The sequence below is a fragment of the Pinus tabuliformis genome, chromosome 1_2 (assembly GCF_031772625.1).
Source record: "Pinus tabuliformis cultivar Carrire ecotype Pingquan chromosome 1_2, CPIR1, whole genome shotgun sequence".
Taxonomy (NCBI): domain Eukaryota; kingdom Viridiplantae; phylum Streptophyta; class Pinopsida; order Pinales; family Pinaceae; genus Pinus; species Pinus tabuliformis.
In genome coordinates, this window is record NC_142298.1 from 795,935,432 (window position 1) to 795,959,279 (window position 23,848).

Consider the following 23,848-nt stretch of genomic DNA (forward strand, 5'->3'; position numbering starts at 1 on the left):
AAAACTCTCACATTAAAAATTCTTGAACCAATTACCTCAATAAATAACACATTAAAAGAAAAAATAAAATTATTATATAACATCTTGGAAAATAAATAACATAACAACAACACTACTTTCCATCAATTTTTGAATAATTATTGCATTTTTAACGCACTACAAATTAGTAACTAAACTACTACATAACTCCTAGAAGAATTTGTAACTAAACTACTACCTAGAATTCTTATAGCCCAAAAAGGGTGCATTTTACTTATTTTTCATTCCGAGCTGGTTTGGACACGATAATTTTTTACGACGAAATAATATATTTATTACTTGAATTTGAGAATGTGTCTATTATTGGCATTGACGTTCCGATACATCATGGCCTCAGCTATGGCTTTCTCAGCTCACAAATTCCTCTCGAACACCACATTCCCACTCGGCATCGCCATTTCTCGGACTTCGCCACAGAGATCAATTATGAGCTTTGCCCATTTGTCATCTCTGCCTGATGTCAACATCTCAAAGGGGAGAAAACTGCCCATTTTCCTCTTTGATGTGATGGGCACCATTGTTCGGGATCCATTCTATGAAGATGTCCCTGCTTTCTTTGGGTATGGACTTCAATTTCATCATCGCCATGTAAATTCCTCTAGATTCGAGGTCAATGAATTCTTGTATATTCTTAAATTTGGTACATATAATCTGCATTCTTTGAGTGATTCCGTATCCATGACTCGGCAATTATGGGCACTACTACTAACATTCCTTGTTACAGACAATGAAACAAAGAATTAGAAACATTTATTCCTTCAATTGTGAAGAAACTTGTATTTCCACTTTTCCTGTAACATGCAGTACACTGTAAGAGAGAGAAGGTTTCACGAGCAAAGATTAGTCGGAGGCTGAGGTTTCCATTAGATGGCATAGATTTCTGTAATGGGCTGGTGCATACCTCCTAAGGCACAGGAAGAATGTGGGTGCGAGATACGTTTCAGCCTCTGGTCAGGTCCAAAAGAAGCTGTATTGATGTGCTTTATCATCTGTTGAATTCAAATTTAACTATCATATGCTAACCTCCGGGTCATAACATGAGTACCAAAACATAAACGCCAAGTCGATGGAGTTGTTGTGGAAAATGGGACTAAACAAGACCATAGTGGCCACTAGCTGGAAAAGCCCCGGGGTAATTCTATGGGAAATTGGAGCAAGCTTTGGCTTGTGATATTTGGACGAGGCGGTGAAGTCCATGGTATTCGGCTTTACTAAGTTTCGAATCGAGGTGCCATTGGCTTTATACCCAAAACAGATGCGCTATGCAGACTTCACTGCACTTGGTCTCACCCCTGCTAATCCCAATGAAGGTTCATTCTATGAATGCAGATGGGTTTGATTGACGAGCACACCAAAACCAACCCCTTTCTTGTTCCTGCTTCGTTTGGTCCTGAAGTTGCCCTTACCTTTACTATGGTAAGGGATATATTTATTTTCATTGGGTTGATCTTGAAAGATCTTACCTCGGCCAGCTCTGCAAAGTAGCTAAGGCAAACCTATTAATGTCCTTGGCAACCCTTTTTAACAAAGGGTTGGTCCTGAAAGGTCAACCCAATAAGGTCATGATCAACCTGGCATTGAAAGATCAATTCCCAAAGTTGGTCCTGCCCTAGCATTACCTGGTACTTAAAGGTCTTACCTGAGCTAGCTTTTTTGCCATCATTTTCAAGGTGATAAATTGACTATTCATGTGGATACCTATTTACTGTTATTTCCAGTTCTTACTTGATCATTAAGGGCAATTGCTACACAATAGCATAGCTAGAAAATACTTGCTGTATTTTCACCCATAACGTTGGGAAACTCCCTGGATAACTCTCAAGCACAATATCTTCCCCACTATTTGCAAAATAAACATGTTATTGCCGTTGAAACACCATCTACTATAAGGAGTTGTAAAATAGGGAGAAAGACCTATATAATATTTCCCCTTGTGCTCACCAGTGGTCTATGTTGGAAAAGTGGAAATGAATTCTGCAATATGTAGAGAAAACTTATAAAGTTAAGCTTAAGATAGCAGCATGTCAATTAATGGTCATAATAGAAATGGGGCATGAAACTGTCGATACACTTCATTGTTCGTAACGGAAAACACATCAAGATTGGGTGGAAGACCTCCGGATAAGCCCAAAATTAACTACCATACAAAATCTCCTTGGGTTGTACTTGTATGATAGAACTCTGTTTCCCAGACGGTACATCCACACCTCAACAATCAACTTCAATCACATGTTTCTATTCTTCATAGTCATGATGTGCTACAACTACAAGTTAGGCATAAGATAGCAGCATGTCAATTAATGGTCATAATAGAAATGGGGCATGAAACTGCCGATACACTACAATGTTCACACTGGAAAACACATCAAAACTGTACTTGTATGATAGAACTATGTACTTGTATTTGTATGATAGAACCCTATTTCCCAGACACCTTCACACCTCTATGATCAACTTCAATCACATGTTTTTCTTCATCGTAGTCATGATGTGTTAGAACTACAAGTTAAGCATAAGATAGCAGCATGTTAAATCGAGTTAGAGGAGGAAGGGTTCAGCCAAATTTAGCAGGTGCACTAAATTTGGCTAAGGGACTCACGAGTGGGACCAAGGCTTAGTTATACATTTTTTATTATTTCTTGACTTGTAAATTTTCATATAGTCAAGAATTAGAGCGATCTCAACCATCCAAGGAGATTTGATCTCAGCCCTTTGTGGCAGTGGTGGGCCCAGGTTGATCTCTAAGGGGGGAAAATGGTGTTCACTTGGTTAATTCATGCACTAGAGACTTGGTGACAGAAGGCAGCAAGAAGAGAACACTTCAGGCTAGGGTTTCAACGAACTGGGACTTCGGATCAGCACAAACAGAGGGAGAAAGAGAGGCACACAAGCTTCAGATCTCATCCAACATCGAATTTACTCTAGCCAGGGCGTATTCAGGGCTGTACGAATCCGTACAGTGCACAGATTGACTGGGTCGAGAGGCTGAGAGAGGGTGTATTAGTGTGTTGAGGAATTTTAAGATACAAGGGAAGTTCTTACTTCATTGTAAAATTTTTCTAAACAATATGTTTTGTTGAAGCAGCCTAATAGAAGCCACCAAGTTTGCAAGTTTTCCCAAGTCGGGGTTCCCTGGGTAAATTTGTTGTGTATGGTTTTATGGTGTGTTTGTATTCATTTGTTTCTTATTTCTGTTGCATGCTGTTAAAATTGGCAACTAGGGCCAAATTCCACCTTAGGACAACTCATATGATGGAGATGATTATTGCATTGGATTCCTCTTTTCGAGAAGTCCAATTTTTATGTAAAGATCATCTCATTATGACAAGCAGAAGTGGAATTTTGAATTTATTTTTTCTCATGCACAAATTGTCAAGGTTGGCCTTAGTCAAATGTAGGCTCAAGAAGGCCAATAGATGTGTCTCCACACCCTCAACGAATTGTATAAATAGGAGTGACCTCTTTCCTCATTTGGACATCACTCATCACATCATACATCTCCCTCTCCTCTCTTTTGACTGGTTCGTACAGCTTGGGGACAACCTCTCTCTTCTTCGCACATGGTAGGAGGCTGAATTTTTCTGGGATAGAACAGGCCGAATTTCAGAGGAACATACCAGCGTTGACGGGCCCTCATTTGACCTTCGTTGACTTCGGTTTTCAGGGCAGAATTCAATCTTTGGAGGCCGCATTTATTGGCACAGAAATCGAGGTTTGGGACCGTTTGATCAACATTGACTTCAAATTTAACCGTAGAAAATTACAGCTGTGTTTCTCTCTCTTTTGACTAGGTTTGACCGAATTGTTTTGGGCTGACTTTGACTCTCCTGGAAGGCCGAATTGGATCGTGTTGACTGAGCTGCTTGGAGGGCATTTTGATGTTGATTTGACCAGTGTCGACTTTCTGGTTAGGGCTATAGTTGATTATTGATTTTGATAGGGCTGTTTTGTCTATGTATTAGACAAGTGAATTTGATCTATGTACTCTCTCTCTTTGCTGAACTATTGAAGAATAATAAGAATATTTGATCAAGGGGTTTTCCCCACATTGGGGTTTTTCCCTAGCTACCGCCAAATCTTGTGTCCTCTTGTCTTGGCTTGTCTTCTTTACATGTTTTATGTTCTATCTACATTCACTGTCAATGTGTTTAAGTTAATGTGATTGCTACTAGAAATTGGAAATTGTCATTGGGTTGATAAGGAACATTGAAGTAAATTATGCTAAAGCATAGAACATACCATTGTTATCTAAAATTAACATGGTATCAGAGCTCAGGTGAAAACAAAGCCCGGGCAAGTGTGAGGAAAAGCAATCACTATGGGAAGCTGTTGGACAAGGACTTGGAACTAGTCCCAATGACGACTACATCTTACTTCAAATCTGAGGACAAGCTTAAGGACAAATCCAACTATCATGCATGGAAGATGTCTCTAGATTTGACTTTGGAAGAAAATGATGCCATGGACTATGTCAAAGGAAGAGTAGTGGAGCCTCCTTCAAATGCATCTGCAGCTGCACAAACAAAGTACAAGAAAGGTGAGGTTAAAGCTAAGAAAATTATTGTTGATTCTATTCACAAGCCTTTGGTTGCCTATATTTTTGATTTGGAAACATCTAAGGAGATGTATGACAAGCTGGTTGGGATGTTCAAAGTAAATAATGCAAATCAAGTTCTCTTTCTCAAGAACAAGTTGAAAGACATCAAGATGGATAGAGGAGAATCTTCTCAATCCTACTTCATGAGAATTATCGAAATCAAGAATGATCTTCTATCTATTGGAGAAGTCATTGGTGACCGGGAGCTCACTCTTATTGCACTTGGAAGCCTTACAAGAGAATGGGATATGTTTAACACTACCATCCTCAACAATGACAAGATTCTGGGATTTGATGAATTATTGACTAGATACACTCAAGAAGAAATAAGGATGATGGAAAGAGACAAGTCCTCAAATGGAAACAATCCTACTGCCTTCTCTGCTCATGCTAAAAGGAAAGAGGAATGCTCCCGCTGCTCGAAATGGAAATGGTCATCCTCCCAAGAAGTTGAGAAACTCCAGGTATGAAGAAATTAATGTTGGACAAAAGCAAACATTGGATCATTGGTTGATTGATAGTGTTGCCTCAAGGCACTTCACTGGGTACAAGGAGGCCCTCTCAAACTTGATTGAAAAGAAGACAATTATGGAGATTATACTTGGGGATAATGCCACTTATTCTGTAAAAGAAATTGGGACTGTTACTCTTCACTTAAATCAATGGCAAACCCTTCATTTACAAGAAGTGTCGTATGTACCTGATCTGAAAAAGAGCCTGGTTTTTATTTATGCGATGGAAGATAAAGGTTTCAAGGTAACATTCATTGATGGGATGGTTCGTGTTTGGAAAAGGAACCCGAGAGATGCATTCACTCTTGGATTTATAGGTTGGAGGAAGTCCATTGGAGCGATGACTTGCGATACTTCTCTTCAATCTGAATTATGGCATCGAAGATTTGCTAAGGAAGATGGTCACAGGTATGCCCGAATTCAACTTAGATCATGAAGGTGTATGTCAGGATTGTGCAGCTAGAAAACATACAAGGAGACCATTCCCCTCAATTCAAAGTCAAACTACCGATACTCTTCAACTGGCCCATTCTAATCTATCATCTATGTTGCCTGCGACAATTTTGGGTGGATATTTGTACTATGCAATTCTTGTTGATGACTTTTCTCGCGAAACATGGATCTATTTCTTAAAGAAGAAGGACGAAGTGTTCAAATGGTTCTGCTCTTTCAAATCCTTGGTCGAGAATCAAATAGAGAAGAAGATCAAAATTTTGAGGACCGATAATGGGACCGAATATGAGTCAAAGGAATTCATTGACTATTGTAGAGAAGTTGGGATTAAGAGGGAGACCACTACTATATATACTCCTGAGCAAAATGGATTTGCCAAAAGGAAGAATTGAATTATCATAGAAGCCACCTGTGCCATGCTTCATGACTAAGGTTTATCGAAGTTTTTATGGGGAGAAGCTGCCAACACCGCTGTGTATGTTCAAAACAGATGCCCACATCAAGCATTGGTCTTCAAGACACTTGAAGAAGTATTCACCGGTAAGAAACTTGATGTTTCTCATTTTAGAATTTTTGGTTGTCTCGTATATTTTCGTGTGCCGAAAGAGAAGAAAAACAAACTAGATGCATCTGGGAAGAAAGGAACGTTTGTGGGCTACAATGAAACTTTGAAGGCATATAGAATCTATGTGCCTGGTCAAAGGGAAGTTGAAATAAGTCATGATGTCACTTTCGATGAAGATTTTTCCCTTAGAAAAGTACAAGATCTTCCTATCCCTAGGAACGACAAAGATGATGATGATGCAGGAAAGCAGCATGAACCTCCGTCTGATGAACCGATGGCCAATGTGGAAGGTCTGATGGATCCCATTGATCCACCTCCTAGTGAGCCCACTGCAAGAAAAATACCTTTGTGGCTCAAAGATACTCTTGAAGATGTTGAGAAACATATTGCACCAAGGGGGACATTTCATGAAAGCAAGAAGCTGAACAGGTACCAAGGGTACTTAGCTGCCAGGAGTACCATTGTACAATTTGAGCCTTGTACATTCGAAGAAGCCGTGAAACACCAAGTTTGGAAGGATGGGATGAATAAGGAATATGAGACGATCATGAAGAGTGATGTATAGGATGTGGTTCCTAGACCCAAAGACACGTTAGTGGTCACTTCAAAATGGCTCAACAAGATCAAACATGGAGCTGATGGGAGTGTTGAAAAGTTCAAGGCCAGATTTGGTGCTTGAGGCTTCTCTCAAAAGGAAGGAGTAGACTATGATGAGATATTTGCACTAGTTTCCCGATATACCACCATCCGTTCTTGCTGCCTCACAAGGATGGAGCCTACACCAAATGGATGTCAAAACTTCCTTCTTGCATGGTTCACTTAAGGAGGAAGTGTATGTAGAACAACTCGAGGGGTTCGAAGTTCAAGATCGTAAGACACATGTATGCAGGTTGAAAAAAAGCTCTCTATGGGTTGAAGCAAGCCCCTAGGGCTTGGTATGGGAGGACTGATAACTATCTTATGAAGATGGGATTTACAAGGAGTGATGTTGACCCAAACTTATACTTCAAAGTTGAAAAGGACAGACCTCTCATTCTAGTCCTTTATTTGGATGATCTCTTTCTAATAGGTGATGACTCTCTCATTCATCAATGCAAGAGGGAGTTGGCTTCCGAATTCGAGATGAAAGACCTAGTATTGATGCATTACTTCCTACAACTGGAGGTCTGGCAAAAGCCAGGTGAGATTTTCCTTTCTCAAGGAAAATATATTGTGAAGCTACTTGAGAGATGTGGGATGGTGGACTGCAAATTCGTATCTACTTCGATGGAACTCAACTTCAAGAAGCTATGTGGAAGTGTTGCTGGGTCCGGATTAGCGAACCCTTCTAAGTATCGTCAACTTGTGGGGGCCCTGATGTTCTTGGTCAACTCCCGTCTTGACATATGCTTTGTTGTGAACACGTTGAGTCAATTTATGGTCGAGCCTCATCACATTCATTGGATTGCTGCTAAGAATCTCTTGAGATATCTCCGAGGCATAATCCACTATGGATTGAGATACACTGCTGAGAACTTGAGGCTACACGGATATTCAGATGCTGACTGGGTTGGCAATGTGGTGGATCATAAGAGCACGTCTGGGTGCTACTTCTCTTTGGGGTCTGCTTCAATATCTTGGATGAGCAAGAAGCAGAAATTGATTGCTTTGAGCACCACCGAGGCTGAATACATTGCTACGAGTATGGCCTGTTGTGAAGCTGTTTGGTTGAGGAGGTGTTGACAGTGCTGGATTTGCCAACATTCAGGGGATCTCCCCTGTATGAAGTCCCAACTAAACCTCACACGTTTGGTGTTGGAGTCCCATCAGGTATGATGGCCTGGTTTCCATTATCTTAAAGACATGCCTTAGCTCTTGCTTGTCAACACATGAGAGTGGTATACTTAGTCTTCAAACAACGAGGTACATGTGCTTGGTGAGTGCTTAACATAACTCTGTGTCCGGGTTCTCTTATTGTCGAAAGGGGGAGGTAAAGTGAGCCTCTTGATGAGAGGGAATAGTCCCAACCCAGGAAGAAACACATGCGAACAACAACAAGGGTTTGTCCAACATCCAGCGGATGCGGCAATTGTGAAAAACCAAAGTTCAAGGGAAAACACGTACATCGTCCAGCAAAATAGTCCACATAGGGGTGATGGTTGTTAAAACCAAGAAAAGACAAAGATGGTCTGTCTAATGTCCGACAGAGTAGTCCACACGGACGAGACAACAATGATAAACAATACAACACATCTTCAACAATATGAGTACTAAAATAACCGAAGTAATTCAACTATCTTAGTACAGGTTAAGCAAACATGCATTACAAACGTTTAAAGAATAGTCTTACAAATGGATACAAAACATGCGTGAAAATGTGCTAGCCTGAGACAGGCTTCTGAATTAAGCAAAAGATCCAAGACACATCTGTACACCATACATCACTAGTCCCAGTAGTGGGACATTGGAGCCACTCCTCGCTCCTCAAAGAACAGACTACAGACTCTCAAGGCTATATGGCAGGAGCCAAGGTGAAAAGTCCTTTGCATGTGCAAATGAGGGGGTATATATAGCCAAGGGTGAAACTGACCCTTGTGACTCTTCGACTTCCCTCATGACTGTTCGACTTACATGACTCTTCAACTTCATCCGTGGGTCTCTTGGACTTCCACGTTACATTACATTGATTACAACAAGTATGGCCCAAAGTAGTGATGTGGTCGAGACGACTCATGACACAACTCGACATGACACTGCTAACATGAACATGCTGACTGTGGTGTCCGTGTCAAGCTGCTATGTTGTTGGGTGATGAGTATGCTCTTGGTGTATCATATCTTCACCTTTACATGATGAAGTGTGCGGGGTCTTTGATGGTCTTGGTATTCGCTTGATGGTTCATGCATGTGTATGTATCTCCTTCGCTTGCTACTTGGTATGCTTTGCGTGTTCGTCCAACTGCGAGCAAGTCTTCTAGCATGCGCTCCTTCTTCATCTCGTTCGTCGTCGTGCCATGTTCCATTCATGTACATGCTTCTGCAATCACTCATGACGAGACAACATCAAATCTAAAAATCTCCTAATCTACCATGATGCATTGTTTTCCATGATTAGTCCGGGTGACCAGGAGGGAGGACAAGGTACTGAGACTGCGTAGAGCACAACTCAGGCTGGGATGCGGGACTCCAGGGCATTGTCGGGAAAAATTGTGCAGAGGTCACTGGGAGGCTAATTTGAGCAGTCTGGGACAAGAAATGACATCTGTGGGAGAGGGCTCAATTGGGAGGCAAAATTGGGCAGTTTTTCCGGGGAGGTAGTGTGGGTAGCAGGAAGCACTGGCAGTGAAAACTGCATAGTTTTCTTGAGGAGGTTGAGATCAGGCTGTGGGAGTTGTTGGTCAAAACTGTGCAGTTCTAGGAGATAGTCAAGGCAGGACATGACTGCGCAGTTTCCAGGCTGAGTCGAGTGTCAGGCAACAGGAGGGATGTCAGTGAAAACTGTGCAGTTTTCAGTAGAAGAGCAGAGCAGGCCATAAGGGCACTACCTGGCAAAACTGTGCAATTTCCCGAGATAGTGCAGTGACAGGCAGCAGAGGCTTGTCCCTCATGTCTGCGCAGTTTCTGCAGGCAGTGCAGGTAGGCAGGCTGGACAACTACTGCCCAATTTTGGGGATGAGTGCAGCCCTGGGTCACAACTCAAGTTAGACCTTCCAGCTGACCAGAGGGAGGCTTGGTGGATGGTCTTGCGGGAAGTGTAGACTGGAGTGGCTTCTTGGACAAATTCTGTGTAGTTTTGGGAGACAATTAGCTTGCTCATTTTCAGAATTGCATAGTGCAGGCTGCCCGGGAGGACAACCTCAATCTCTGCGCAGTTTTGGGCAACAATGCAGTGTCACTAAGGGTTGAGACTGTGTAGTGTAGCTCAGTGGAGGTTCGGTTGATGGAAGGTTGTTCGGTCGACAAATTTTTAGGAAAAATGGTTAAGTGTGTGAGTGAGTGAACTCATGTATATATGACCTTGTGAACACACACTTAGCATGACTCAACGACAAGACACCTCAAACCAACAAGACAACATGTGCTCAGTGCAACCGTCTAAAGGTGAGAGCAACAAGTGTGACACTTAAGATGGGTCACTGAACGATCGTGACGACACTTGCGCGACAATGTCTACAACTTTGTATGTGAGTATGGTGGGTGTTTACATAGTCAGAACAACTCATGCATACAAAGAAAAACTTTTTATGTCACTAGAACAGGGTCGCAAGCATGACATAGCAATCAACATGCCAAAGATGACCGTTGGTCAAACAAGCGAAAATGAAGCAAGACATGTAGAGGAAACACATGAAATGACTTTTGTGTTTGCACACATGCATGTTACTGAAGATAGGATGATATGACAATGACAAGTAGTCCTGCAAACTCAACTAAGAGATGTACTTCGAAAGTTGTTCTTTACTTACCATACTTACCCTTAAGATGATCATGCATCCAATGGAGTTTGCATGCGGTCTTGATCTTTTTCCATCACTTAGTCTCTTGGTCCTTCTCCTCAACTCCTTGGGAGTGATCTTAGCTTGTCACCTTTTCCTATAGTCATTGAAAGATAGATCAACGCAGTTTCAACGGGTAGTGATTGCTATTGGAATGAGGCCCTGGGAGGCCCATCTGCACAGTTTCTGCATGCAAGACAGACATGACAGCTTGGACAACATTGCATAGTTTTGAGGCACATGACACTGTTGTGGGATGGGGTCCTGGGAGGACACATCTGCGCAGTTTCTAAGTGCAGTGCAGCTTGGGCAGCTGAGAGGTAATACTGTGCAACTCTTGGATGCAAGGCATTGCTGCGGGATCGGTTCCGGGAGGACACATCTGCGTAGTTTCAGGTTGCAAGGTTGACTGAGTAGTTGAGGGACAATATTGCGCAATTTTTTATGATAGTGGGTTCTGGTTGGGGGAAGGACACTGGAGGAAAACACTATGTAGCTTTGGATGCCAAGGGACGCTGGGGTCTCTGTGCACTACGCAGTTCCAGTAGGCAAGGGAAAAATCTTGAGGGTTGCAGAAGCAAAGTGCACAACTTTGGGAAGCTGGATGAGGCTAGGTTGCTCAGGAAATAAACAGTGATAGGACTCGATTATGATCACATACAAACACTTAGTGATACAACGTAGACCATCCATAATTTATAAAACATACTTTGCTTGATGCAACAACCTTCGCGACAAGAGTGCGTGAAGTGAGTGTGAAACATGTCTATGTAATGAAAACAACTCATATGCACAAGATTTCCCTTGAAGCAAAACAACATTCCCTTTCCATGACAAACAAAAATCCCTATGCCCAAAGATGACACATGCTGCATAAAGATGAGAACATGAACAACTCTTAAGATCAAGGAGGGGAGCTTGAGATCATCAGCTTACCAACAAGTGACCAAGGAACGATCGATCGCAGGATCCAAGGTAGGCTCCGAAATTTGCATGCGAGCCAAAATTTTGGAGGGTGGTTGTAGCCGCTACAACACGAAGCTCTTCAGTGAGCTATTTGAGTATGTACTAGATACCACCGTGATCTTTTGCGACAACCAAAGTGGGATTCATCTATCAGAGAATCTCGTGTTCCACGATCGCTCCAAGCACATTAATATCAGGTACCACTTTATATGGGATATGGTACAACAGGGAGCAATAAGGCTCTGCCCACACCGTGCGTGCCTTATTGCATGGAGGGAGGGAGCACCTAGGAAAACCCACTGGATTCATGTTTTTACTTTTGCTACCAACAACCACTTGCTTCATGAATCCTTAGGGGAGTACCACTATTCTCTTTATTGGGCCGAGCGGGCTTAACCCCCAGATACTAGCGGACAGCCTAGGAACGCCAGTTATGCTTACTTGCTTTATTTCAGTTTTACCAACCCCCTCTTCGTTCTATTTACAAACCATAACACATTAGGACGGATGAGTAGGTCACAGTCATTCTCACGAAGCCTTTGGGGAAGGCCAAATTCTTAAGCTTTCGAGAGAGACTTGGAGTCATGGAACGACCCTCCTATGAGGGTCCTGTATGAGTTGGACACTGAGCTCTGGGAGCTCCTGGGGGTTTGGAGTACTTGTTGGAGCTATGAGCGACCATAGGGTGAGTGGTTCAACTTCCCCTAGTGGTGCGCTAGATACAGGGTGAGTGGTTCACCTTCCCTTGTGATACACCATGATGGTTGACATGTGTGTAGGGTGAGTGGTTCACCTTACCCTACGATTACAAACACATGCATGTAGGGTGAGTGGTTCACCTTCCCCTACGGTTGATGATGGTTGAGATGTGTGTAGGGTGAGTGGTTTACCTTCCCCTACGATTGCGAACACGTGTATGTAAGGTGAGTGGTTTACCTTCCCCTACGGTTGACATATGCATAGGATGAGTGGTTCACCTTCTCCTATGGCATATGAGAAGGATGAGTGGTTCACCTTTTCCTGCCGATGCCCCATCACACATCCTACCCATGGAGTCTGAGACTCATGGGAAGTACCTCTCATATGGCTAATGAGTTGGGAAAAGATGGTCAGAGACGATGGCACTATCGATGGATGCGTTGTAACTGCCGTACTCCCTATGACTAGGATGCCTGGTGTTCAACAACTTTATCTGGGATTAAGGACTGACTTTTCCTTTGCCAAGGATTGATGACTTTTTAGCTGCAACAAGCCAAATTCTTCACCAAGCTAGACTCTATTTATTCCCTTCCTTGCCTACCGGATCCGAACTGCCTTGCTTAGAGTCATCAAATAGGTTGCCTCCTTGAGGACTATCTTGATCATAATGCATACTATAGAATCACTCCCGCAGGCCACCTCCTTTCTTCTGAAATGGAAAGTCGAGTCTAGTTGGCAGTATGAGCTAGAAGGTCAACATGAACCTCTAGTCACATGGTGGAAACTCTAATCACGTAGAAGCTCTAGTCAGTTCATGAAGCTCAACCCTTTGGCTTGGATACTTGAACTGGATACTTGCCTGGGCTCCCGGGGGAGAGGAGGCCGAGGGAGAGAAGTGAGCGTAAGCGATTAACGTCGACCGAGACCTATTGATTGATAGGGAGAGGGATGAATCCCCAGGTCTCCTTCTATCAGGAAGTCTCCCCAGGCGCAAGTGGAGAGTGGTAAAGTCTTGTGACTCACACTCGATCACTTCTTCTTCATTATTACTTCATGGTTCAACAAAGCAGAGCAAAGCAACGATGATAGAGATGGTACATAATGACAGATGGATTGGTAGGTGGAATTCTCCCTAGTTGAGAGGGAGTGTTAAAATTGGCAACTAGGGCCAAATTCCACCTTAGGACAACTCATATGATGGAGATGATTATTGCATTGGATTCCTCTTTTCGAGAGGTCCAATTTTGATATAAAGATCATCTCATTCTGACAAGCAGAAGTGGAATTTTGAATTTATTTTCTCTCATGCACAAATTGTCAAGGTCAGCCTCAGTCAAATGTAGGCTCAAGAAGCCCAATAGATGTGTCTCCACACCCTCAACGAATTGTATAAATAGGAGTGACCTCTCTCCTCATTTGGACATCACTCATCACATCATACATCTCTCTCTCCTCTCTTGATTGGTTCGTACAACTTGGGGACAACCTCTCTCTTCTTTGCACGTGTGGTAGGAGGTCGAATTTTTCTGGGACAGAACATGCCGAATTTCAGAGGAACAAACCAACATTGACCATGGCTCATTTGACCTCTGTTGACTTTGGTTTTCAGGGCAAAATTTCGATCTTTGGAGGCTGCATTTATTGGCACAAAAATCGAGGTGTTTGGGACTGTTTGACCAACGTTGACATTAGATTTGACTGGAGAAAATTATAGCTGTGTTTCTCTCTATTTTGACTGGGTTTGACTGAATTGTTTTGGGCTGACTTTGACTGTCCTGGAAGGCTGAATTGGATATCTATTGACCGAGCTGCTTGGAGGACATTTTGACGCTGATTTGACCATCGTTGACTTTCTGGTTAGGGCTACAATTGATTGTTGCTAACTGTTGATTTTGATAGGGCTGTTTTGTCTATGTATTGGGCAAGTGAATTTGATCTATGTACTCTCTCTCAGTGCTGAACTATTGAAGAATAATAAGAATATTTGATCAAAGGGTTTTCTTCACATTGGGGTTTTTCCTTGGCATGCACCAAATCTTGTGTCCTCTTGTCTTGGCTTGTCTTCTTTACATGTTTTATGTTCTATCTGCATTTACTGCCAATGTATTTAAGTTAATGTGATTGCTACTGGAAATTGGAAATTGTCATTGGGCTGATAAGGAACATTGAGTAAATTGTGATAAAGCATAGAACATACCATTGTTATCTAAAATTAACACATGCTAGTTAGTAAACTCAATATATTTGTGGGTTAAAGTTAAATTTCAATTTTCAGCTCTTTGCTTAGTATAATTCACAAATTAGATAGCTGATTTTTAAGAAAACTAACATGGTATCATAACCACATCCTAAGTGAAGACTAGCACTCATGTTTCGACCTCTGGAACAGGTTAAGGTGTAGAAGGAAGACACAGTATAGCTGAAGGGGTGTGCTAGGGTTTCTAGCAATGCGACCTAAGTTTTTGACCCATAGAGTGTAGTTTTTATTAGTCAGACCAACGCGCTAGGGTTTTTGAGGAATTTTACCAACAAAATGTCTTACCAAGGTTTGAGACCAAAGCACCATTTGGAGGGAGCAACGAATTTTTGCTCATGGAAGGAGAGGATTTCAGGGGAGCTTGACTACGGTGTAAAGGAGCTCGTGGAGAACCCACTAGCCACACCAATTGATCCTCAACAATTGGCTCAACATAACAAGAATGATGCTAGAGCAAGGAGGATTATTCTTCTTGGAGTGAAAGACCATATTGTGCCACATATTTTCGGCAAGAAGACTACCAAAGAAATGTGGACAACCATTTTGAACCTCTACGAGGGCTCAAGTGAGGTCAAAAAGCTTGTGCTCAAGGTCAAACTCAGAAATATCTAAATGGGCAAGTCGGAGCCCATAATCTCTTATGAAGGATGAGTTAGACGGCGTGGGGGAGACAATACCTGAAGCAGACATGGTGAGTCTTGCACTATTAGGACTTCACAAATTGTGGGATAACTTCTAGGTTACAGTGAGTGGCAAAGAATTTTTTTTAGATTGGGAGCGGTTGTGGGGTGTCTGCTTCAAGGGTGAGATTAAGAGGCAGGCTAGATTTGGAGCTCATGTTAAGCATGAGGACGATGAGAACTTTGCCCTAGCTGGTAAGGGGGTAAGGCCAAGAGCAAAAAGTGCGCAAGAGGGGCCGAGTCTAGCTCCAAAGGTAAGAAAGAGAGGAAATATCTAAGTAAGATAAAATGCTTCGAGTGCCATCAGTTTGACACTATGCCAAAAAGTGTCCTAAGAGGAAGAAAGGGTCAAAGAAGGACAAGTGGTAGCTTTGATAGAGGCAAACAAGTTCAGTTCCAAGTTTGAGAAGGATTTCTAGCTTATAGCTTGCATGGAAAGCTCAACATCCAACAACATATGGTACATTGATAGTGGAGCTTCTAGTCATATGACTACGAACAAGGAATATTTCAACGAATTGATGGAGAAGGACATGTAGTTTCATATTGAGCCAGGAGATGATGGTAGGTACTTGACCAAGGGCATGGGTATAGTTGGATTTGAGAGGGAGTCTGGTAACCCTCTTCATCTCAAGGATGTCCTCTATGTTCCAGGTCTTAAGAAGAACCTTGTTTCAGTTTCAATCCTAGAGGACAAGGGTTATGAGGTTATTTTCAATAGATGTAAGGCCTACCTCAAGCCCTTAAATTTTGGAGCCATGAAGCAGATTGGAGTGAAGGTGAAGAACCTCTATAGGCTACAGTTTGAGACAACTGTGACTTTGAGAGGCAAAGAGGGCCGTGTTGAGAAACCAAGTATAATGTAGATTAAAATTTATTCCTCTTCTTTATAATTACTTTTGAATGTTAGATAACATTTTATTATGTGTTATGTCTTCTTCATCAAGCAATTATACAAATGTTCAATCAATCAGGAAAACAAAGAGACAAGAGATGCCAAAATTAGGCTCCAAGCTAGGGAAAACCCCTACAAGGGGGAAAACCCAACAACAATTCTTCTCTTATATAATCAAATCAAAATGAGATATCCAAGACCAAGACCAAGACCCAAAACTACCACCAAAGTGGCAAGTCCAACCCTCTTCCAAGTCACCTCTAAATCTAGTCAAATCTAGTCAAAGTCAACAATGGTCAAACTATCCAAATCTGTCATCTTCCTAAAATTTCAGGCCTACAGTAGTCATAGAAAATTTGTCTTCATTCACAAAATTATTCTTCGACACGTGCTAGATTCTTCTTGTAAAATTCAACTTCTTTTCTCCTTTTCGTGGTTCAAAAATTGCTTCTTGTATGTGCTTGATTGGCACTCCAAATAGGTCCTTATATATATACATGTCCAAGAGGTTGAATAGATGGTTCTTGGTGGCCCAGGCTAACCTGTTCCCAAGGAGGACTGACTTGTACATTTTGGTGGACTTTGACTCAATAAAAATTCAAACTTTTTTCTTACAAATGTCCAAATGGGACATGACTCAATTACATTTTCTTTGACTCGAAATAATTTCTTTTTGACTCATAAGAGTGAAGAACATGATTTGACTAGAATAAAATAATAATATTAATGAATATGATAAATACATCAATGATAAAATTACACTATGAAGATGTAAAGTTCCTAATAGAAATTTTACAGTGATAACCAAAGACATGCAATAAATATAACTCTTAAAAATTTTAGTAAACACCCATAAGACAACAAATGCTCCTCAAATGCCAAAATGGGCAATTTTATTTATATTCAGTTGCTGGAGTACAATAGGAAATATAAATAGTGCACCTGGGCTTGCATAGGCAAGCTACAAGCCTCAGGTGATCAATATGTCAATGCTTGACTGTTGTAGAAACTGGTCCTCCAGAATTCTGCGCTAGCCTTGTTTTTTTGCACCGTTGGCTGTCTTGAGAGCTTGATCCAACCCCTCAAATTTGCCCAGAAAATTCTATAAAATTAGGACTGGAATCCTTGCCAAAAACCTAGAAAGTGTTTGCTCTGGTTTTGACCCTCAAAATTCGCTAGGCCCTTCTCCGCAACCAGAAATTATCACCTGTAACAGAGAATGATGTTTGCTGCTCCCAAAATGCCAGGAAACTCCCCACAATGATCCTCCAACCAAAATCTGAGCAACCCAACTCCTCAATCCTCTGCCCAAGACTCCACTCATTTGACCTCCCCAAGTGACTGCGTAGGCTTGTAGGTGATGACACAGTCTTTATGCCCAGAAATTCCATACTGCGTGAGAGACTCTCTCCAGTTGCAAATCTTCCTCCTTTACTTGGAATTTTTTCAAGAAACACCCCAACAACAATACAATCCCTAGCTCTGACACCAATATCCCTCTATGACTGCGTGGCTCTTCCTTCTGCGCCCCAGCTGAACCAGAATGGCGTAGTGTTGCGTGATGCCTCTCTCCTAGTCTTGAAATAAAATAGAAATCTTTCCTAGGGTGGCACTCAAGGTCCACCGAAGAGAAGGTTGAATTTCACTCCTTGGGAAGCTCTTGTGCTAAGTAGCACTTGTAACTCAACTGAGCAGCTAGAGTAACAACAGATAATCAAATGTCAAAATCCCCAAATGATGCTTCTCTCCACTTATTTATATAATAATAATAATAATAATATAATATCCATTTTTAAGGTCACAACCAAGCCAAACACCAAATTGGTGTATGAGACCCCCTTGTTTGTGGGACAAGGGACCCACCTCCGCGCAGCGATTTGACTGCTAAGTCTACGAAGGCATACATACTCTACCCCCCTCTGGTTTTGAACTTGTGACCTCTTAGGAGGAAACACATGCTCTTAACCATTAGGCCCACTCAAGCTGTATACTTGATGGCCCCTAGTCTCATGTGGGTCCCTCCTAGGATTTTCGACCTCCCTTAGGAAATTCGATTTCTCTACTATGTGGCGCGTATTATTTGTGGGTAGGTGGCCCCCACATTCCACTAAAAAGCTCTTTGACCCAGCCTCCAAATTAGCCTTTAGACCAAAAATGTCAAAATTGACAAGATTGGGCTCTCTTTCCTTAGAAAATATTTAGGAAGGGACATTACAGTCCTCCCCTCCTAGATGTTGCTTGTCCCCAAGCAACCACAAAGCTAGATGTTGCAAGATTTGTTCACTTTTCCATGTAGCATCCTCTTCCGACAAATCCTTCCACTTGACCAAATGCTCTCTGATTACCTGGTTCCTCAATCTCCTCTCCCAGGTCTCCAATATGGAATCTGGTGTCAAAACTAAGTGTCGCTCATCATCCAAGGGTGGTAACTTATTGGCTGTTGTAACCTGCTGCCCCAATGCCTTTTTAGGCATGAGACATGGAACACGTTGTGGATCCGACTCTTTGAAGGTAGCTCCAACTCATAAGCCACCTCTTTGACTCTCCTGATCACCTTATACGACCCATAAAATCGTGGTCGAAGTTTTTCTGCCCCCTTCTGCTTTAGTGAAGACTGTCTATAGGGCTGCAAACGTAGGTAGACCATGTCCCCTACCTCAAACTGTCTCTCCACCCTATGCTTATCAGCATACATTTTTTGCTGATTTTGAGCCACCTGCAAGTTGTTCTTGAGAGCTCAGAGGATCTCCTGACTCTCTTGAACCCAATCCTTTGCCCCCAGGGCCCTGCTATCTCCAAACATCATATCAAAAAAAGAAAGTGCATCATATCCATAAAGTGCTCGAAAAGGAGACATACCAATTGACATGTGATAAGTGGTGTTGTAGCAGAACTCTCCTAGATGAAGCCACTTTACCCACGCTCTCTGCTGCCCTGTCACGTAGTTGCATAGGTACCCTTCCAACCACTTGTTCACGATCTTGGTCTGCCCATAAGTTGATTGGTGATAGCTAGTGTTGGGCGTAAGCTCTGTCCCCACCAACCGAAACAACTCTTGCCAGATCCCCCATAAATTTGCTGCCCTTGTCACTAACAATGGTCTTGGGAAGACCATGTAATCGAAAGACCTCTTGGAAGAACAACTTGGCCACCTGGGAAGCCAAAGATCTCGATGAGATGGAAAATAAAATGGTTGAACTTGGTGGTGATTTGGGTTAGCATCAGATGTGCTCTAGCCATGAAAATTGGTGGAGAGGCTAAAGCACATGAGATATCTAAGACCCAAAAATGGTTTGGACAGATTGTACCCGGTTTGGGAGATATTAAAATAATTAATATTTTTAATGGAGTTCCTAAGTCTAAACTTAGGAAAAATAAAATATTAATGGGTATTAATATAAAATTGCGTTAGAAGGTTCCAAAAGTCATGGATCAAGCCAAATTTAATCTCAGCTATTGATTAGAGATTTAATCTCGGTCGTTGAAAGACCAACAAGAAAAGTATAAGAGGAGGCTTGAGGGTCAGTTGGAGAATACACCAGAGTGATCAATGATTCTATTCTCTAGAGCAAGGTTTGCTAAGAGAGATAGAATCAATGATCAGCAGTGAGGGGCAGTGAATACATAGTAGAGTGGCAGAGTTTGTACCGGAGAGTCAGCGCAGAGCCCAGGGAGGTTGATGCAGAGGCATCCAGGAGCTGCGCAGAGCCAGGAGAGGCCAACATGTGAGACACAGAGGGTCTAGGGGCTGACGCAGAAGCTCCAGAAGCTGACACAGAGGCTAGCAGAATTGACGCAGGGCCAACAGGCAGTGCTGGGAGGATTTCGTGGGATAGACTAGGAGCTGGTGAGCTGGATAGGGTGATGCATAGCAGTGGAAGCTGCAATTGTTGATGTGGGATCGTTCATCTGGTGATTTATTAGTTGGAATATCTGTCTCCGAGGAGAGGTACTACTGCCGAGGGCATTCTCTGTTGGGTGAGCCATTTCTGGCACCTTGGTTGTATTATGAAAACTGCATAATAATAAAACCCTCTGAATAGCTGCACTGGTTTTCCCGCATTGGGTTTTTCTGGGGACATTGGTCCAAAAATAACGGTGTCACTTGTGTGCTTGTTTTCTTTCAGTTGATGATCTGTAGATGTTGATACTGTACTTGTGTTTATTTTCAGTGTTTACATGGTAAATAACTTGTTAAGTAATTGAACAAGTAGGAAGAAATAAACCAGATAGTATAGGAATAATTTCTAACGGGTTAAATTTAGAAATTCCAACATGGTATCAAAGCAAGGTTGCAGATCACAGGATAATTAAAGGCATCAACTAGCAGAGCAGTAGCAGCAGAAACAACTGTCCCGAGTGACAAAAGTTGTTCCTAGCATAAAGCAGCAAGGAAGGGGTGACACAGAGGGCCTGTGTCATCAACTCGAGCCAGGAGTAGGATCAACGCAGAGGCAGAGAGGAGCAGATCTGACCTAGGCAGTGCCCGGTCATCTTTCTTAGTCAGGAAGGATTGACACTGTGGCCAGGAGGTGCAGATTTTGCCGGTGCCAGGATTGCGCAGAGCCTAGAGGCTCAATGCTTCAGTTGCTGGGGCATAGAAGGCTGTGGGTAATTTGCTGAGCGAAGCTAGTGGGCTACTGTGATCTAAACAATACCTAACAGGGCAAGACCAAGGAGGAGGGAGTTGCCGCCGAGGCAGATTTCTAGCCAAGGAATCCGGATCAGCGGTGCAGTTGCACAGACGATCGGAGTGGGGCAACTTGACGTTGGCAGAGGGATTTCCAGAAGGGAAATCGAGACTCAGAGGGAGTTGAACCGAGAACTTCCAGACGGGAGGTTGAGAGACTTAGAAAGAGTCGAATAGGACTTTTAGGAGGGAAGTAGAGAGACTTGGAGGAGTCAAAAGAAGAGTAGTGAGATGGCCGTAAATGGGTTGAGAGATCAGGATAGGTTGGACGGAGCGTCCAACATTGTGGTCTGGAAGGCCAAGATCTTGTCCACTCTAGATAAACATCGCCTCAATGGCTTCATCACGAGTGATAGCTGTCCTAGTTGACCTAGTAGCTAATGAAAGGTACGAGGAGGCAATGGCGAAGGCTAAGTGCATCATCCTTGATGGGGTCAAGGATCATGTGGTACCACACATTGCCGAGAAGGAAACGACAAAGGAAATGTGGGATGCCTTGAAGACATTTTACCAACATACTTTCATGCAGAGGAAGATGCTCTTGGAGAATCAGCTGAGGGCATACTAGATGCAAAAGGGAGAGCAGAGAGATGTCTTCCTCGGTTGATTGAAGGAGATTCGGGACCAGCTGACTTCGATAGGGGCCACGCCGGATGAGGAAATGTTGGTGAGGACCGCACTGAACGTAGTTTTCGAGGATTGGGATGTATTTGTCCAGAGCATGCTGGGCAGATCGAAGCTTCCAGATTGGGAAGAACTGTGGGCGACTCTTCGTCAAGAAGAGATTAGACGATTGACTAAGGCGGGGAGTAGCGGTAAAGGGGTAAGAATCAAGAAGGAGGAAGAAGAGGATGCGGCTCTAGCATCTGCAGGAAAGAAGGAGAAGTAGAAGTAGAAGAAGAAGGACCTCTCCAAGGTCAAGTGCTTCCATTGTGGGGAATTGGGTCATTTTACGAACGGTGTCCTAGGAAGAAGAGCAAGGGAGAGGCTTCAGACTCGAAGGCAGTGCCTGCAAAGGCAGAGAAAGAAGTCGAGGAGGAGGACGATTGTGCCATTAGTGCTCATGCGCCACTTGAGAGGAAGTGGGGTGACATCGAGCTGTAGTCAGACAGACTACAAACGATGAGGGGCAGGACCCTTGAAGTACCCAACCTCTTGGATTATACCTTGCTATGGGAGCCCCAAACAGGAGTAGCAGGACTGGCGGATGTCAGTAGAGACGAATGCGGATGGAGCGACAGAGAGTGCTACAGTGCAGGAGTCCTCGGGAAGTGCGAGGCTAGCAGGCTGCAACAGTGCGAGAGGCACGGGAGTGTTGCACTAGTGCAGGATGGCACAAAGAGGTGTGCAACGGTGCGAGATGCAGGGAGTTGTTGCAGCAACACAGAGGCCAGTAGAGGGAGCACTTGTTAGCGACAGAGGGAGCTTCAGCATTGGGAGTGTCTCTAGCTTGACAGGGATGTTAGAGTTGGGTGGATCAGTTACTTCTCGGTAACTGAGTTGCAGTGCAGCAATTAGCAGTGTCAGTGCTATGGGCAACACGATGCAACATGATGAGAGGGGATGTAGTGTTGGGAGGATGAACCAGAAGCAACACAGATGCAGAGGGAGTTGCCATACAGATGCAGCAGTGGCAGGACCATGGGCAGCAATACAGGATGCAACAGTGCAAAGGATGTTGGGCAGGGAGGCCTAACATTAGCACAAAGACTGGTGTGGGATAATCAGGGTGATACTCAGTGTGGAGTATTACTAGAGCACAGTCCTCGCTAAGAGGGAGTGTTGATTTGGGGTAGCATCGGATGTGCTCTAGCCATGAAAATTGGTGGAGAGGTTAAAGCACGTGAGATCTGCAAGACCTAGAAATGGTTTGGACAGATTTTACCCGGTTTGGGAGATATTAAAATAATTAATATTTTTAATGGAGTTCCTAAGTCTAAACTTAGGAAAAATAACATAGTAATGGGTATTAATATAAAACTGCGTTAGAAGGTTCCAAAAGTCATGGATCAAGCCAAATCTAATCTTAGTCGTTGATTAGAGATTTAATCTCGACCGTTGAAGGACCAACGAGAAAAGTATAAGAGGAGGCAGTTGGAGAATACACCAGAGTGATTAGTCATTCTGTTCTCTAGAGCAGGGTTTGCTAAGAGAGATAGAATCAGTGATCAACAGCGAGGGGTAGTGAATACACAATAGAGAAGTAGAGTTGGTACCGAAGAGACAACGTAGAGCTCGGAGAGGTTGACGCAGAGGCAGCTGGAGGCTACGCAGAGGCAGCCAGGAGCTGTGCAGAGCCAGGAGAGGCCAGCGTGTGAGACGCAGAGGGTCTAGAGGCTGAAGTAGAAGCTCCAGAAGCTGACGTAGAGGCTAGTAGAGTTGACGCAGGGCCAAGAGGCAGCGCTGGAAGGATTTCGTGGGACAGACTGGGAGCTGGTGAGCCGGATAGGGTGACGCAGTGCAGTGGACGTTGCAATTGTTGCTGTGGTATTGTTCATCCAATGATTTATCAGCTGGAATATTTGTCTCCTAGGAGAGGTACTACTGCCGAGGGAATTCTTTGTTGGGTGAGCCATTTCTGGCACCTTAGTTGTATTCTAAAAACTGCATAATAAAAAAACCCTCTGAATAGCTGCATTTGTTTTCTCGCATTGGGTTTTTCCGGGAACATTGGTCCAAAAATAACGGTGTCACTTGTGTGCTTGTTTTCTTTCAGTTGATGATTTGTAGATGTTGATACTGTACTTGTGTTTATTTTCAGTATTTACATGGTAAATAACTTGTCAAGTAATTGAACAAGTAGGAAGAAATAAACCAGATAGTACAAGAAGAATTTCTAACGGGTTAAACTTAGAAATTCCAACACTTGGTCAGCGCGTCAACCACAACGTAAATACAATCTCGCCCCTATGCAGTTGGGAGCCTCATGATAAAATCCATGGACACCTCTTCTCCAGAATGGGAAGTGGCTGTAATAAACCTGTGGGATGTGAAAACTCTACCTTGTTCCTTTGACAGTGT

General features: G+C 43.1%; 1 protein-coding gene across 2 annotated transcripts in view; it reads left to right on the plus strand.

Moving 5' to 3' along the window:
- The first annotated feature begins 288 nt into the window (after positions 1-288).
- Positions 289-23,848, plus strand: part of FHY1 (Haloacid dehalogenase-like hydrolase (HAD) superfamily protein) — a 389,630-nt gene continuing 366,070 nt past the window's right edge. Inside the window, exon 1 of one of the 2 annotated variants that reach the window (XM_089394049.1) lies at positions 289-599. In XM_089394049.1, the coding sequence (XP_089250175.1) occupies positions 331-599 (269 nt within the window). In that variant the 5' untranslated portion in view covers positions 289-330. The remainder of the gene's footprint in view (positions 600-23,848) is intronic. The other variant, XM_089394048.1, reaches the window with a different exon arrangement.